The 16864-nt window shown below is 39.6% G+C and overlaps 1 protein-coding gene across 7 annotated transcripts in view; it reads left to right on the forward strand.

Annotated features, from left to right (window-relative positions):
• The first annotated feature begins 12213 nt into the window (after positions 1-12213).
• Positions 12214-16864, forward strand: part of LOC140544167 (collagen alpha-1(XIV) chain-like) — a 103393-nt gene continuing 98742 nt past the window's right edge. For all 7 annotated transcript variants that reach the window (XM_072667575.1, XM_072667583.1, XM_072667591.1 and 4 more), the window contains exons 1-2: positions 12214-12393; positions 12747-12840. In XM_072667575.1, the coding sequence (XP_072523676.1) occupies positions 12753-12840 (88 nt within the window). In that variant the 5' untranslated portion in view covers positions 12214-12393; positions 12747-12752. The remainder of the gene's footprint in view (positions 12394-12746; positions 12841-16864) is intronic.

The following is a 16864-nucleotide window of genomic DNA, read 5'->3' on the forward strand; positions in this document are numbered from 1 at the left end:
CATGTCACTCATAAGCTTTAAGTCAATCATTTCTAATGAATGGCCCCTAGACCTCAAATGTACCCATTTAACTCAATGAATTGGTATTTCTTTGACATATCATAATATGTGTTCTATAATCTATAATTTATTCTATAATGTATCAAACAGCATTTTGACTGTGTGTGCACTTAAAATAAATGTCTTTAAAAACAACATTTTTGTGGTCTCTATTCTTATACAGTACCAGGACATATATGAGCACCAAAGTTAAAGGTACCCTAGAATAGGGAACTGTCCGAATCCAGACAATGTTGAATAATGAGAGTTTGGTACATGGCAGTGACAAAACATGAACCTTAAATACGGTCGTTCCTCCTTCCAAAGCAATTTCATGTCAGTAAAACAGAGCTGTAAATGGGCCAATTTCAAAACCTTGTTATATTTACATCCCCAACATTTACAGAAATCCAGCACATTATCAAAAGCCTTCTGAGTAATACAGAAGCATGGCTAAAAAAGCTTAAAGCTAACGTTAGCCAACCGAGTGAAGCACTGCTCTGAGAAGGGAGGAAGCGAGGCTGCTGGCCGTATGAAGAAATGTTACAAAAGTACAAGTACAAGTACAAAAGTCTTACTATGTCAGACTAGGCTAGGCTAGGTTAGGCTAGGTAGTAATATGCTATTCAGCTGTGAATTGTCACGTCGTTGTAAATCAAATAAAGCAGAGCTCAGCATTTTTTTGTCCACGAGACCTCCACTACAGAAAGATCAGTGTGTTTCATCCTGAGATTAAATCACAGGGTTGTAAATAGGCTTATACCATCACATCACGTCTCAGCATTTTTCACAGCAAGTCGCATACTGATTATTTATACATCAGGCAACTTCAAGTACTCAATAAATGTATCCTATTTAAAGGGACCATATCATAACATAAAACCACTAAATGTCCTTGCGAAGAGTTTAATGTACTATGGAAAAATTCTTAAATGATCAAAAGGTACCAATGCATACAAGCCATGTATGAAAATTAAGCTGCAAAAAAGCTTGCTTACATATATCTGTCTTAAAGGCTCAGCAAAAACAGCCTGTTTTATTATTAATTGTTAAGACCATGTGGGATGGTACATCACTCCAGTATTGGAGCTGCTAGATGTACTGTAATGCTATGAGCACTAGATGGCAATATAGGCTAAATATACACTTTATGTTTGCGGACGCCCCTTCTAATGAATGCATAAAGCTACTTTACATTACATCAATTGCTGACAGAGATGTGAAAATGCACACACACACAGCTTGTCTAGTTTCTGTAGAGAAGTACTGCCAATAGAATAGGACTTTCCTAAGCAGATAACCATGAACCTGTTGGCGTCATGCCTTTGAGCTGTGGAGCCGTTGGACTGTGTTCTCTGGAATGATGGTGCTCCATCCGATACTTTTGGGATGAGTTGGAGAGTTGCCTAGTGATCACTCTACTAGTGTCGGGAGCATTGCAAGTGATAAGGGGAGTCTTAGTGAGTGGATGGGTTTATTAGTTTGGGGAGAAAATTTACAATCTGGGTGGATTTTGTATTTTTGGATGAATCATCAAGCCTTTTTGTACGGATGTATACTTTAAGGACCTCAGGGCTTCAGTCAAGAGGAGAATTCAAGTTCAAATCCAAGTGATGCCTTAGCCATCTGTGGTTGGTTTTCATAGTGTGGTGGGTGACAACACTGCATTCCTCATGGCAGACTAGGGTTTAATCCTCAGGTCAGACAAGCACATCACTCTACGTCAGTAAGAGCCCTTGGGTAGGACTCCTGACAATACATTCTCCAACCTGTGGAACATTTAAAAATGAAAGTTGCTCTGGATACAAGCATCAGATATAAACCACAAATCTAATGTAAATGTAGTCCCAGAGAGCATAATTGGCCTTGCACATCCCCAGTCACTCAGTGCAAAGATGTTAACTGATGTGTCTCTCACCTGACGTAACAGAATTGGCAGCTATGGTTGCATTAGCAGTAGCTTGAAAAGATGTGCTGGTGACAACGTGTGATAGGGTTCTAGCTAGTGGGTGGCTGTTTGAAAGCTATACCAGTTTGATTTCTGTGACCTCACACAAATGAAAGCTGTGCTTCTTGCCGTTCAAAGGATCCTATTAAAACGGAACACCCTTCAGGAACTTATCATTCGAGGTATCAAAGGAGTACAGCCTACCTTGACCGCATCCCTACCTCTAAGGCACTTTTGTAGGGTGCAACTCTAATGAGTTTGAAGGCCAGATGTTAAGAAGGGTCAGGTTTACATTTTAACCTGGGGTGCAGCAGCTTTTTATGACTGTAGTCCGTAGCAGCTTAGAGCTTAAGTAGATAAGTTCAACAAACAAAAGTTCAGGGCCTCAAAGGTTTTAAGTCTCCATTGTTTGCTATACTAGATACCATACATCAGTGGTCACCAATCTGCTCCTGGATCTACCTTCCTGCAGACTAATCCACCCCACCCGACCCCATCTAATTACTGCCTTCAGAAGTCCTTGATTAGCTGAATGAGGTATTAGATTCAGGTTGGAGGTTAAACCCTGCAGGAATGTGAATCTCCGGGAGAGGGTTGGAGATCACCACAATTCATTTTACCTAAAAGGGAATTCCACTGATGTTTCTGAAAAATGAAGCAGTTTAAGATTTACCCAAAGCCATTCTGAGTGGTTTGATGTGAAATGTTCTGTTCTGTAGAAACATACTGGGTTAGAATTGCTCACAGCGGTGGTGAATGGAACTAGACATCTTAGGAGTTTAGCTATTAGTATTAATATTACATTAATATAACATACATTATAGCATAATATGGTTATGAATTATGCTGCCTGATGTCTGAGACACCATGTGTGTGCATAATAAATAGAATGGTTCACTGCCACTGTAAAAATCAGTCCCAAAGTTTCTCTAAAATGAACCATTTGAAGGACTTTTAAACCCTAACCACCAAATTGTGTTAAAATTCTGAAACATTGGGGACATTTGCCTTTGATAACTATAAACTATATGTGATAATGTTTTAATCATTTAAAAATTGGCCTCTTCAAATACAAAAGTTTATGATCCAGTTATAATTAAAAATGATCTCGTGATATCTGTGGGTTATTTCAGGGTGTGTCTATAGCTCTCATGCTTTTTTTGCCTGATAATCAAATTATGCGCATTAGCAACTGTTCTTAATCTTGTTATGTGCTTGTCCATGCTTGCACAGAATGTAGAACAGAACTCTGAAAATATGGTGGAGAAGCTGCAGTCAGACCCACTTACAGTAAAGTAAATTGACTCACTGGGTGTAGAACATACAGCTGTGATGATTCATTGATCAGCAGTGGTCTGCTACCGGCTCTTACTTGCACAGACTCTCTGATGTGTGTAAATTTACTGACTAAACAGTACTGTTCCCTAAGTGCCGTAAAAAAGACATGTTAATTTATTTAATATTTACTTAATGAAGCAAGAGCAAAAAAGAGTTTTACAGAGTGAAAGTCTTTGACTTTTATACTATTCAACCTTATTTTCCATTAAATGGGGGTCATCTTTGTTTACTTAGTGTTGGAACTTCCTCTGCGACAGTGGACCTATTGATTACAACCACAGTGATAATAAACATACAATGTTATTTGTATGTTTATGTAATTTAACCCCTTATTAAACATTAAGTGCAAACTGATGGGGCTGTTCTTTCATAATAGAAGTTTGTAATAACACTTTTGGCCTGCCGGTGGTCCGTAGGCTTTTTAGGGGGTTAAAATACTATAATATGCTCAGTTAGAGAGTCACAAAAATTGGAAGAAGAGGAAAATTTCACTTGAACAACAGTGTTTCGAACACAACACAAAAAGATCGGAGGGTTGTGAAGCACCATGTAGCTTATGTCCTCCGCCTTCCAAAGAAGAGGACCTGCATCTGTGGTTGAATCTGTGGTCCATACGTCTGCTCTTTCCATTTTGTGGAAGGGGAAACCAATACCAGAACATTCTTATCCAGAGAAATGCCTCAGTTATGAACCCCCGGTGAAGCTGACATGTCAGGTGCTTGAAAGGCTCTTAGGTTAGCTCTTAGGCTAACATCTTATGTACAGGCATTTTAATTTTAGTGCATCAACCATAGAAACATGCCCTCTTCTTTGTATATGGTGCCCTAATTTTATTTGTGTTGTGTTGGAAAGCTAATTAGCTCTGCTCTAAATAACAACAAATAGCATGTTGGAATATTTGGTTGGCATAGCTAGCTACTTTATGATCAGTGTCCACAGCAGTAGTCTACTTCAGACTGCTTTCACTTTGAATATGATATGATTTAAAAGGTGGAAGAAACAAACTATTGAAAGTAGACACTTTCATTACTTTTCATTACATTACTTTTACCCATTTGAAACTTATAAAGCTTATAGTGTATGAAATACATTAGAGGTGCCATAGAATGCATTCATGTGAAAGGCTGTGAAAAGCACATATAAAATGCATAGACTGTTGTTTAACAAGCCTATTTAATACCATTGTTATTTTACCTCTCGTTGAATCATGGTGATTTCCCTTTTACGGGATGAGCTCTGATGAGCTCCGTTTTCATTGGTTGGTTTATCTCACACAACGGTGCACAGAGGCCACATAGCATATCATCACATAGCATAGCTTTCTTTTTAGAAATGTATCAAGAACACTGTATTTATCTTTTGTAATTTTCCCAGAGTCTGGATCCTCTTAGCAGGCTGACAACACTGAGGCCAGGTTAGCTTTCAGTCTAGCACCCAACCAGCACCTGCATGCTTTCCCAGGTCTATCTGTTTAGCTCCAGGTTGGTAATCAGCTGAGGTATTCCAACTTGTTTTTGGGGGAGCGGACATTAAAGACAAGATCCGTATTCCCATGACTAGCAAGGCCTGGAGATAATATGCTGCTCTCCAGTATCAACAATGTGTTCTCTTGAAGTGGCTGTCGCGTTTGACCTTATCACAGTATGGTCACACTAAATGACGTCTCTAGAACTTCCAGAAGCCCAAGAGTGACTTTATTGGACACTCAGAATAAGATGTTGTAAAATGTCTAGCTATGGAAGGCAAAATAAGAATCCTGTTTGGATACATTTCTGTTGGATTGAACTGAACCCTTTTTTTCCAACCAAACTGTACAGTGATGCTAAGATTAGTACCGGAATACCTAGAGTGTGCATGTATGCAAAAGAAAATGACAGATGTGAATTTTTTGACTCTGTTAGACTTAAGTCATTAAGTTTTCTCCGAAGGCACAGAAGATTCCCCACTGCAAACATGTCTTGGCTGATCGACTACACTTGGGCGGAGAGGAAAATTGGGTAAAATCGATTTTTTCTTCACTTTAAGAATTTGTCTATGAAGAATCTGATCCTGGGTCAGCACAAAACGAGTATATATTTGCAGCTGTAAGTGTCCAAATACCTCAGGTGTAGCCTACAGTCCTTGACCCACTCAGTTACAGTGCACAAATGTCAAAATGAGAGTCAGAATGGTGTCAAAGATTGAAATATTAGGCCTAAATGCACTCACTTCAGCTTTCAGTGACATAGAATTCTGCAAGATATCCAGTGGAATGAAGATGTTGTGTTTAAAACGCTGCTTTCCGGATTACATAACCTAAACGGTGTTTTTTTACACCCATTGGCCTGCATTCTTTTGCTCTCTGAGTGTTGCATCAAGGTTACACACACACACATACGGACACACCCAACCAGTGTTCCTCGGCCAAAGGGGAAAGCTGGTGCTGGGATTTATGGAGCACCGTTCCCGCTCTGTCACGGCTGTGACCCAGCTGTCATGGTAATGACGAGCACACACATTCCTCTGCACGGATTTCGGCCTGTTCAGGCACATCCAACATGGCTGACAGAAAGAGAGAGCTGCCCTGCTCCATAGCCCCCAGCCGCGCACAGGAGCTTCACTTACACAACATCACAAGTACAGTATAGGAAACTCCTGGGGTGCATTCCTGTGATCCATACATTCCCATTCAATAGTCTGGAATCTCTTCTTTCAATGATATTAAATCTGACTGCAGATACATGTACAATATATCAAGTACTAGCTATCCATTTTTCAATGTCAGGAAAAAAACTGCAGAAAATTACACTGAAGCCTCAAACACTACCTTTAATATCCGATGAGATAATTAGAGTGTTTGGGGCTCAATCCTTTACCTTAATTCCTGCTTCCATTATTTTCAGGAGACTTTCAACATTTCTGCAGAAACCTGCACACTTTTGTGCACTTCCAAAGTTCAGTGCCAGAAGTTGTAACTCTTTCTCCTTCTCACCACGACTCTCACCAAGTCCTCCCAAACACATTTAATAATGTTGAAGTCTGGAGGTCTGTAGTAGTAGCAGTATTCTTATTGGTCTATTTACCTTTTTCAGTAAGAGCTTCTTGATCACCATATCCTTTTAGACAAAAAGGTTCTTCAAATCTGCAGTGGTCCTTTAAAAAAAGGCCCAGTATCTAGATACAGCTGACCATTTGATTGTTTGCATGACCATAAGGTTCTTCTCTGTGGTGGAAAACATCTTAAAACATCTTCTTCTAGTGTCAAGAAACACTTTTTCTGTACAGAACTATTTTTGCTTCAAGTGTGGTGTTAAGTTGTCTAAGCGAAAATTTAAAGGTTACACTTTTCTTTTAGTGTCAGAACCTTTTTTTTTTTAATTACAGAACAGTTTTTGCTTACAGTGTGGTGTTGACTTGTCTTCTCACAGTGGAAGCCTTGACAAAAGCACCTGTAGATTCTTTTCAACATAGGATCCATCTTAATTCACATAAAAAACTACTTCACTCATGGGTTGAAAGGATATTAGTGGAGGGTAGAATATCTATCCCCAGGGCTTAACACCATGAGTTCCACCTTAATCATCGCTCAGCAACATTCATCAGCTCTGGAGCAGACAGCAGAACCCTCTAACTGAAAATGAAAGAAATGATCCACGTACTTCTGGTCACAACTTGTGTCACAACTGGTGTAAGAGGAGTAAAATATTATACACCGGTTTTATATTTGTTTATTTACACAAAAAAAAATATGTATACTGTAGAACAACAACTGGCCTCAAATCTGCACTTCCAAATCTAACATTCACACAGTTTGTCTGATCAAACTAATGAGAACTTGATATTGCGTGTCCGATGTTGAGCCAAGAACAACTCTGATGGGGCTCATTGGTGATTCTATGATTGACGTGTACAAAGGTAGTCGCGTGCTGCAGGTGTGTGAAGAACTGGCAATCTGACCTTCAACCTGAACCCCCAAGCAAGCAACGTAAAAGAGAGGTCAGTGAAAAGCCATAAGTGGTGTCAATGACCCGTTAATTTGGTGCATTTTAAGTTCAAAGGCTGTGTCTACACCTATAAATACAAAAGATGATTTCAACTTCTATAGCCTAATAAAAATGAGGACCCGAAACACTACCTGATCAACAGACAGAGGTGGGTAGTAACTGGTGTGTTTGCTGTTGCTCACTAAGAAACAAGGTCAGCCTGGTTTAGAGAGGAATTCATACATATGTGACTGAAGGCCATTTCAGGATTCATACAATGTTTATTAAATATAGTTTGACCCTCGTACATTTGCATGAATTACTGATGCAGAAATCAAACAATTTGAAAAGAGATTTTTACAAAGCAACCAGTATTTTTTTACCTGAATAAAAAAAAACTAAAGACCAAACTAAACTACTACACCTAAACCTAATTCTAACCTTAACCTAACCTAACCTAGCCTAACCTTAACCTAACCCTTACCTTCCTGTATAATATTTATAACCCGAACCTACACCTTAACCTAACCTAATTCTAAGCTCAACCTGAACCTAAACTTAACCTACTACACCTATTCTCAATTCTAACCTTAACCTAACCTAAACCTAACGTAACCCATTTCCAAACCTGTGTAATTGTATAACCTGAACCTACACCTCAACCTAAACTTAAGCACGTAACTTAAACGTAAGCTAGACTCAACTGAACTCTAACCTTAACCCTGACCCTAAACATTACCATAGTAGAATGTAAAATTTGTATAGTTTCTGCAGGAGGTCCCAAGGGGCAGTGGTGGCTCAGCGGTTAGAGCTCCGGGATATCGATAAGAGGGTTGTGGGTTCGATTCCCGGGCTCGGCAAGCTGCCACTGTTGGGCCCTTGAGCAAGGCCCTTTACCCTCTCTGCTCCCCGGGCGCTGGAGTTGGCTGCCCACCACTCTGGGCGTGTGTGTGTACTCACTGCCCCTAACACATGTGAGTGTGTGTTCACTACCAGATGGGTTAAATGCGGAGGACACATTTCGCTGTACAGTGAAAAATATGTGCACCTTTACCATTATTTATTTATTATTTTTTTTTGGTAGAAGCTCTATAGTGGAGAAAAACAGAATGCTGCAGCACTGCTGTGTTCTCAATTCTTCCTCAAGTACATGTCCGGCTGGGTTGTGTGTATTTGACAAAACAGAAAGTATATCTTAATAAGCTATAGCTCCTTTTATTTTGTGCACAAAAGTATCTTTGACACAGAAATCTGTCCTGTGCAACAACCAGTCCAGTATGAACACTCTAATGTCAGTAGTTTCAGTAGAATTTGCACTGTTTGCTACATGTAATAAGAACTGAGTTCAAAAGTAATTTGTAAATTACACTTTTTAGTCCAGTTCTGTTCTGAAACTGATCTATGGTTCGTTTTCGCCTATCATGCAGTTCATTGGGACAGGTGTAAATACAGTGCACTGCACTTGAATGCAGACCAAAACAATCACCCTTCCATTAAGAGGAGGTGGTCTTGGTCCGATCCCAAGCGAACTCTAGAGTGGTTTTAGAAAATGATCTAATGTTGATCCAACCCAATTATCAGGTGCACTGCAGGCTAAAGGGCTCCCGTAGCCAGGAGTTAACCTGGTATATTGCACTGATAATTACTACAGCTATGAACTAATGCCATCTCTGCCGCTGCTCCATATTAGAAATCAGAAATCTGAAATGTGCACTAGTCCAGAACACAGAAGCTACTTCCTGTATTTACTTTCCACCTCCCGCCCCAGACAGGTCGGACCAATAAGCGAGAGAACGTTCTGTCGTGGTTTGCTGTGGCACACAACCAAACCAAGGGGAAACATTCCACGTTTACAAACTCGGTAATTGATTTAAAGCAGAGAAAACCTATAGGTGTGAAAAGGCCCTTCAATACAGTGTGTTTTTAGAAACATACACTGTAAAGTGTAAATTGCAAACTGGAATACAATGGAAATACATTTTGACTGAATCTAGTATACAAACTTGATTCACTGAAAAGCATAAAGCAGTGTGAAGTATACACTGAAAAGCAGAATGCAGTTTAGTTTTGTTAAGCTTTGTGAAGCTTTGTGAAGCACAACAGTCTAGAGAATAGAATTCAGTGCAATATTTACACTATAGAGTTGAAAGTTGTTTAAAGGATATTAGGGTGCAATCCATTGTTTACAAGATCACAGTACAGGTTCAGTATGAGTCTGTAAAACAGAATGCAGGACTGTAAAAAGTTTGTAAAGCAGAATTGTGTACAAACTAATTTACACTGTAAAGAGGAATGTTGTGTAAAGTTCTATGAAGCAGAAATGTGCACACACTAATTTACACTGTAAAGTAGATTATGATACCAATGCTTTATAAAGGTAACAGTGTAGGACAGACTTTACAGAAGGGGGTTACCAATCTTATCTGCAAAGGGCCGGTATGGCTGCATGCTTTCAGTCCAACCAAGCACAAGCCCTCTTCATTTAACTAACCAGTTGTTTGAAGACTCAGACCAACTTATTAAACCGGTGAAATCAGGTGTGCTTTAACTTGACTGGAATGGAAACCTACAGCTTAAGTGGCCCATTGTGGATAAATCTGGTGACCCATGTTTTACACTGTCAGTTAGAATCAGTCTTGGAAAATAATTGTAAGTATGTGCTCTTCATTACTGTGCTCAAAAACATATCTGTAATTCAATAGCATATTTCTTTATTTTTTATTTTAATACATTTTGTAGTGTTAATAATCTACTTTTTTACTCCTTTTTTTACAGTATGTATGATTACTCTGGCGTGGGTGGAAACTGGCCTTTTTTGTAATACCACTGAGGATATGAGAAATCAAATCCATCACAGCGCACCTTTCATAAAATCCCACTCCTCAATAGCAACTGTCCTGTTGTAGCTTAGCAACACCAACTAAGTTGAGACATCTCTGACACGTTTAACAGAACACTGTAATACCTTGTGTCTTTTTATGCTGAACTAAAACATTTTTACAGTGTTTACAGTATTTTACATCTAGAACAATAAATAGATGATTTTTTGTTGTATTTATGTTATTTTTCAAGGATATTTCTCCTTTCACACAATAGTCACTTCTTTCACACAATTACTTTGACTACAGTATGTTTACACTGTAAAGACATTTTCATCTACAGTTAAATAAACTACCCTATGAAGTATAGTTTAAGTTAAAGTGACAAGCATGTTTTGTAGTATAAAACATAAGCTTATACAGTTTTGTTTCCATTGTAAAGTAAAACATTTATAGAGTTTTCTTTATGCTGTACAAACAGGAAACCCAAAAAATAAAGGACCAAACGGTACATTCAAAATGTTAAACAAAGTTAGTTAAACTGGCTGTTACTCCTTGAAGTATTGTTTTTAAGTTGAACAAACATTTTTTTGTATTATAAAACATGTGGTAAGTTTTTTTTTCATATCAAATAAGCAATTTGAATGAAACAATGTATTGTAAAGTAATTTAAATTATTTATTTGAAATGAATAAACTGGTTCCACTGCTTGTTTCCACATCTCACTTTACACACAAAAAATCACAACACAACACAAATATACATTTTACATTACACTGCACAAACTGTAACAAATCCGTCCAACCTAAGAAAATTGCTTTATGTGGTAACAAGCAACTAAACTGGGGTTATCCAACTCAATAAAAATATTTCTAATCAAATATATATATATATATATATATATATATATATATATATATATATATAGTATTTAGTTCAGCCCAGTCCAATTGCTTGTTACTGTGTAAAACTTTTTTTTACAGTTTTAGTACACTGTAAAACTACTGAGATTTAAGTGCACTGTAAAATATTGGGATTTGAGTGCACTGTAAAACTATTGAGATTTGTGTGCACTGTAAAACTACTGAGATGTTTACAGTGCACTGTAAAGCTATTGAGATTTGTGTGCACTGTAAAACTACTGAGATTTTTAGTGTCCTGTAAAAGTATAATTTTACTTACAGTAAAAGTAGTGGTACTCAGTAGTTTTACAGTACACACAAATGTAAAATTTCAGTATTTTTACAGTACATCCAAATCTCAATAGTTTTACAGTGCACTGTAAAGTTTCAGTATTTTTACAGTACATTCAAATCTCAATAGTTTTACAGTGCACTCAAATTTTATTATTTTTTACAGTGCACTTAAATCTCAGTAGTTTTACAGAGTACTAAAAATCTCAATATTTTTACAGTGCACTTAAATCTCAGTAGTTTTACAGTGCACTTAAATCTCAGTAGTTTTACAGTGCTCTCAAATCTTATTATTTTTTACAGTGCACTTAAATCTCAGTAGTTTTACAGAGTACTAAGAATCTCAGTAGTTTTACAATGCACTTAAATCTCAGTAATTTTACAGTACACTTAAATCTAAGTAATTTTACAATGTACTAAAAATCTCAATATTTGTACAGTGCACTTAAATCTCAGTAATTTTACAATGTACTAAAAATCTCAGTAGTTTTACAGTGCACTTAAATCTAAGTAGTTTTACAGTATACTAAAAATATCAGTAGTTTTACAGTGTACTAAAAATATCAGTTTTACAGTACACACAAATCTCAATAATTTTACAGTACACTGTAAAAAAACATCCTAATAATTTTACAATAAACTGTTCTAAAAAGAAAACTCCCATATGAAGTATGTAATTAATTGGCTGCAAATATTTATCTGAGTTGAACAAACTTAGTGAACTGTCTACTGGCACGTTTGAAAGGACGAGCCCTGTTCTGCAGTGCAGGCCCGGGTCTGAATGAGATTCCTTGGCTGGATGTCTTTGCCAGTCCACCCCTGCCCTCCTCCTACAGGCCGCTGAGAGTGTTTAACCCCGGCGCTGAAAGAGAGAAGCTCCTCAATCAGGCGAGGCGTCCTCGGGGCAGACAGTTCTCGCCCACCCTGAACCGCAGCTGGAGGATTGAATGGATAGAGGTACCTCGGCCCCGCCCACCTGCACACCCGCCTGAACCGGGGTGGCGCGAGCTCACAGTCTTTTTGACGAGCTGGAGGAGAAGAGCGCGCGAGCAGAGCTGCTGTAGAGGTCCCCGCGACTGGATGCGTTACACAGGGTAAGACACGAGCGCGCGGCCTGATCCCCTTCACTCTGTTACGCTCGCCCGGAGGAGCGCGTGCGCGGTTACTGCAGTGTTCAGGCTGGGTATTGATCAAGCGGGTGGGGGATTTAGTCGCGCTCCTCGGATCTGAGCAGGACGCACAGATGGGCGCGTGAACGACTGCCTTCAGTGCACTTTTGTGCAGCACTGTACTGTGCACGAGCTCTGAGACAGACCGAACTAGTGAACAAGTAAACCACGAGAGAGAGAGAGAGAGAGAGAGAGTGAGAGAGAGAGAGAGAGAGAGAGAGAGAGAAAGTTCCTCAGCTCGCGCGCCTCAGTGTTAAACTCCTCGTGTCTCTCTGCAGCAGTAGATGAGGATGAGGATGCAGGCGCGCGGCAGCAGCACGTTCTTCCTCCTGGCGCTGACGTCACTTTTCGCCGGACCCACCCAGGGCCAAGGTAAACAACAACAACAACAACAACAATAGCAATAACACAACTACACTCCCTCTCTCTCTCTCTCTCTCTCTCTCTCTCTCTCTCTCTCTCACACACACACACAGACACACACTCACGAGCACACATATGAAGCATCCTCTCACACACGCTCTCTAACCGTATTTGTCTTTGTCTCTCTCGCGCTCGTCCTACTTTCTTTTACTCTCTTTCTCTATCCTGCTCTCTCTCTCTCTCTCTCTCTCTCTCTCTCTCTCTCTCTCTCTCTCTCTCTATTCTCTCTCTCTCTCTTTCTCTCTCTCTGTCTTTCTCTCTCTCTCTCTCTCTCTCTCTCTCTCTCTATTCTCTCTCTCTCTCTATTCTCTCTCTCTCTCTCTCTCTCTCTCTCTCTCTCTCTCTATTCTCTCTCTCTCTGTCTTTCTCTTTCTCTCTCTCTCTCTGTCTTTCTCTTTCTCTCTCTCTCTCTCTCTCTCTGTTCTTTTACTCTCTTGCTCGCTGGCTTTATTCTCATCATCTCTCTCTCTCTCTCTCTCTCTCTCTCTCTCTCTCTCTCTATTCTCTCTCTCTCTCTATTCTCTCTCTCTCTCTCTCTCTCTCTCTCTCTCTCTCTATTCTCTCTCTCTCTGTCTTTCTCTTTCTCTCTCTCTCTCTGTCTTTCTCTTTCTCTCTCTCTCTCTCTCTCTCTCTGTTCTTTTACTCTCTTGCTTGCTGGCTTTATTCTCATCATCTCTCTCTCTCTCTCTCTCACTATCTCTCTCTTTATTCTCTCTCTCTTACTCTGAGTCTCTGTCTATACTTTTCACTCACTCTATATCCTCTCTCGCTCTCTTTCTTATTTCACTTCTCCCTCCCTCTCTCCCTCTCTCTCTCTCTCTCTCTCTCTCTCTCTCTCTCTCTCTCTCTCTCTCTGAGTGTGTAAAGTGTGTGTATTGTGCTGCATTGTTCGGTTGTGCATCCATTAATTAGTGAAGTCTGAGCTGTGACTTTTCCTAATTGTACCATCTGGACCTGCGTGAAAAAAAACCTCAGGCTGGTAAACTGATAAACGGTGAGAGGACTGATATAACCTGATGCTTCTGCAGAGCTTTTTTAAAAGAGATCTCAGAGCATCATATCAAACCTCCTAACTCAGGTTTGTTTCTGGAGCTTAGTGTAGTTACATTTCGGGTGGTCCTAATCGTATTGACATTAGGCCGAGACCCAATGACCTTCTGTAAAGTTCATCTTTTGGATACGCAGGGCTTTGTTACAACAGTGATAATGTAACCATAATGTAACCTTTAGGTCCAGAAGAGAAGAACATTTAGGTCCAGTAGAGAAGAATGTTTAGGTCCAGTAGAGAAAAACGTTTAGGTCCAGAAGAGAAGAATGTTTAGGTCCAGAAGAGAAGAGTGTTTAGGTCCAGTAGAGAAAAGTTATTAGGTCCAGTAGAGAAGAGTGTTAAGTTCCAGTAGAGAAGAACGTTTAGGTCCAGTAGAAAAGAGTGTTAAGTTCCAGTAGAGAAGAACGTTTAGGTCCAGTAGAAAAGAACATGTAGGTCCAGTATAGAAGAGTGTTTAGGTCCAGTAGAGAAGAGTGATTAGGTCCAGTAGAGAAGAACGTTTAGCTCCAGAAGAAAAGAACATGTAGGTCCAGTATAGAAGAGTGTTTATGTCCAGTAGAGAAGAGTGTTTAGGTCCAGAAGAAAAGAATGTTTAAGTCCAGAAGAGAAGAACGTTTAGGTCCAGAAGAGAAGAGTGTTTAGGTCCAGAAGAGAAGAGTGATTAGGTCCAGTATAGAAGAGTGTTAAGTCCCAGTAGAGAAGAACATATATGTCCAGAAGAGAAGAACATTTAGGTCCAGTAGAAAAGAACATTTAGGTCCAGAAGAGAAAAGTGATTAGGTCCAGTAGAGAAGAGTGTTAAGTTCCAGTAGAGAAGAACGTTTAGGTCCAGCAGAAAAGAGTGTGAAGTTCCAGTAGAGAAGAACGTTTAGCTCCAGTAGAAAAGAACATGTAGGTCCAGTATAGAAGAGTGTATAGGTCCAGTAGAGGAGAGTGTTAAGTTCCAGTAGAGAAGAACGTTTAGCTCCAGAAGAAAAGAACATGTAGGTCCAGTATAGAAAAGTGTTTAAGTCCAGAAGAGAAGAACGTTTAGGTCAAGAAGAGAAGAGTGTTTAGGTCCAGAAGAGAAAAACATGTAGGTTCAGTAGAGAAGAACATTTAGGTCCAGTAGAGAAGAACATTTAGGTCCGGTAGAAAAGAATGTTTAGGTCCAGAAGAGAAGAACATTTAGGTCCAGTAGAGAAGAGTGTTTAGGTCCAGTAGAGAAGATTGTTTAGGTCCAGTAGAGAAAAACATTTGGATCAAATGGAGAAAAAAATGGGCATATATCTAGTACTGTTAAAAGGCTGCATGAGTTGAATGAATGAGAATGAATGAGAGAGATCTATGATGTTCTCTTTCTGTCTTTCTGAAACTCTCTCTCTCTCTCTCTCTCTCTCTCTCTCTTTCTCTGTCTCACACACACACTTTTACGTTATGATGCACTGTTGTGATTGTTGTACTTTTTCAATCTTATTAATCTAATGCATTGGTTTAAACTTGTGTGTTTTATTGATTGTGTTGGTTCTAACCCTAACCTCTTCCTCAGTTACTGTTTGGACTGAGAGTTCCTCACACACTTCAATACATGACCTGACTTGAGAGGAAAAGGAATTTGATAATACATAACTGCTAATACACACATATATACAGTATTCATATACTTATCTACACTCTCATTACCCACGTGCCCCTTCACAGCTCCCCTCTAATCACTTCAGGAACGTTTGGAACAAGGAGCTCAGTGAAGTTCAGACGCTGACACCTTCAACTGTTGGTCTAATTTGAACGTTAGCAGTTTCAGGTATTTCAAAGACAGCAGCAGCTGTCCCCATTCCTTCAGTGCCCCGCCGAGGCTTGGTGCAGAAAGCTGTCTCAGCTGGAGTCTGTCCAGTGGACAGGTTACGATCTGTCTCTGACTGAGCGAGGAGCGGCAGGCATTTTCAGCCTCAAACGCTCGCTCCTCGTTCACCTGCCGTATTGGCACACGCCTACTGCTCAGCACCCCCTCATCTGCCTTCAGAGCTGTACTTCACACAAAGATGCGGGAGCTGCTAATGCAGACAGAAGGCTCCAGTCTGGCACAGTCACACTGGGAATCACAGGTGGTTCATTCATTGTCAGCCAGGATAGCTTCTCGGAATGAAGTACTCATCTGTAGCCACAGTCAGAAATCATGTTGGTATTAGTACATATTTATTAAATTAATGGATTCCTTTGGGATCAATAAAATATCTATCTATGTAGTACCTCTGATGCTGTGTTTCTCAGAGCTGATGAGCGTCACCTTAGAGGAATGGTTTGGTGAAAAAGTAGTTTTCTACTTACCCCAGATTTAGTTGCTCAATTAAGGCAGATTTGGTGTCCAAATTTTATTTTTTACAATTTTGCACTGGAGCTAAGAGGCGGACTTTGCTAACAAACACTAGAAGTAAATGGTCACCACAACTTTAATCTCCATAAATACATGCCTAAACACTCCTGTCAGCCTCCTCAACTGCCATGTCCAGCTCCAGGTCTTCCTTATCTTGCTGCCAGTAAAATTGCTCAGTCTCAGTTCTCACTTGGTCACTTATGAGCATTTCAAGTCAAGTATTTGCAGACAACACAGTCAAACTAACTACATTTGCTTAGTCAATGTTAGCTACATTGATGCATTACGATCGGGAAAACTACTTGAACAAACATCAATAGAAGTGTTTTTTTTTTTCAGTTTATCTTCCAGCTGACCAAAAGTGCCTAGTAGACTAAACAAGATCTAGACCTTTAGGCTATGTTCAGACTTCCAGCCCAGATCCAATTTCAGGTATATCTAGATTGTATCCAGACTGATTAATGATAGTATGGACAGCCAAAAAACAGCCAAAATGCGCCTCAGTCTGAATGCTCTGGGCGCTCAAATCAGATTTTAGTGTCTTTTGCATCACTTGCAACACGTCAATTGTC

This window comes from Salminus brasiliensis, chromosome 2 (assembly GCF_030463535.1).
Source record: "Salminus brasiliensis chromosome 2, fSalBra1.hap2, whole genome shotgun sequence".
In the NCBI taxonomy this organism is placed as follows: domain Eukaryota; kingdom Metazoa; phylum Chordata; class Actinopteri; order Characiformes; family Bryconidae; genus Salminus; species Salminus brasiliensis.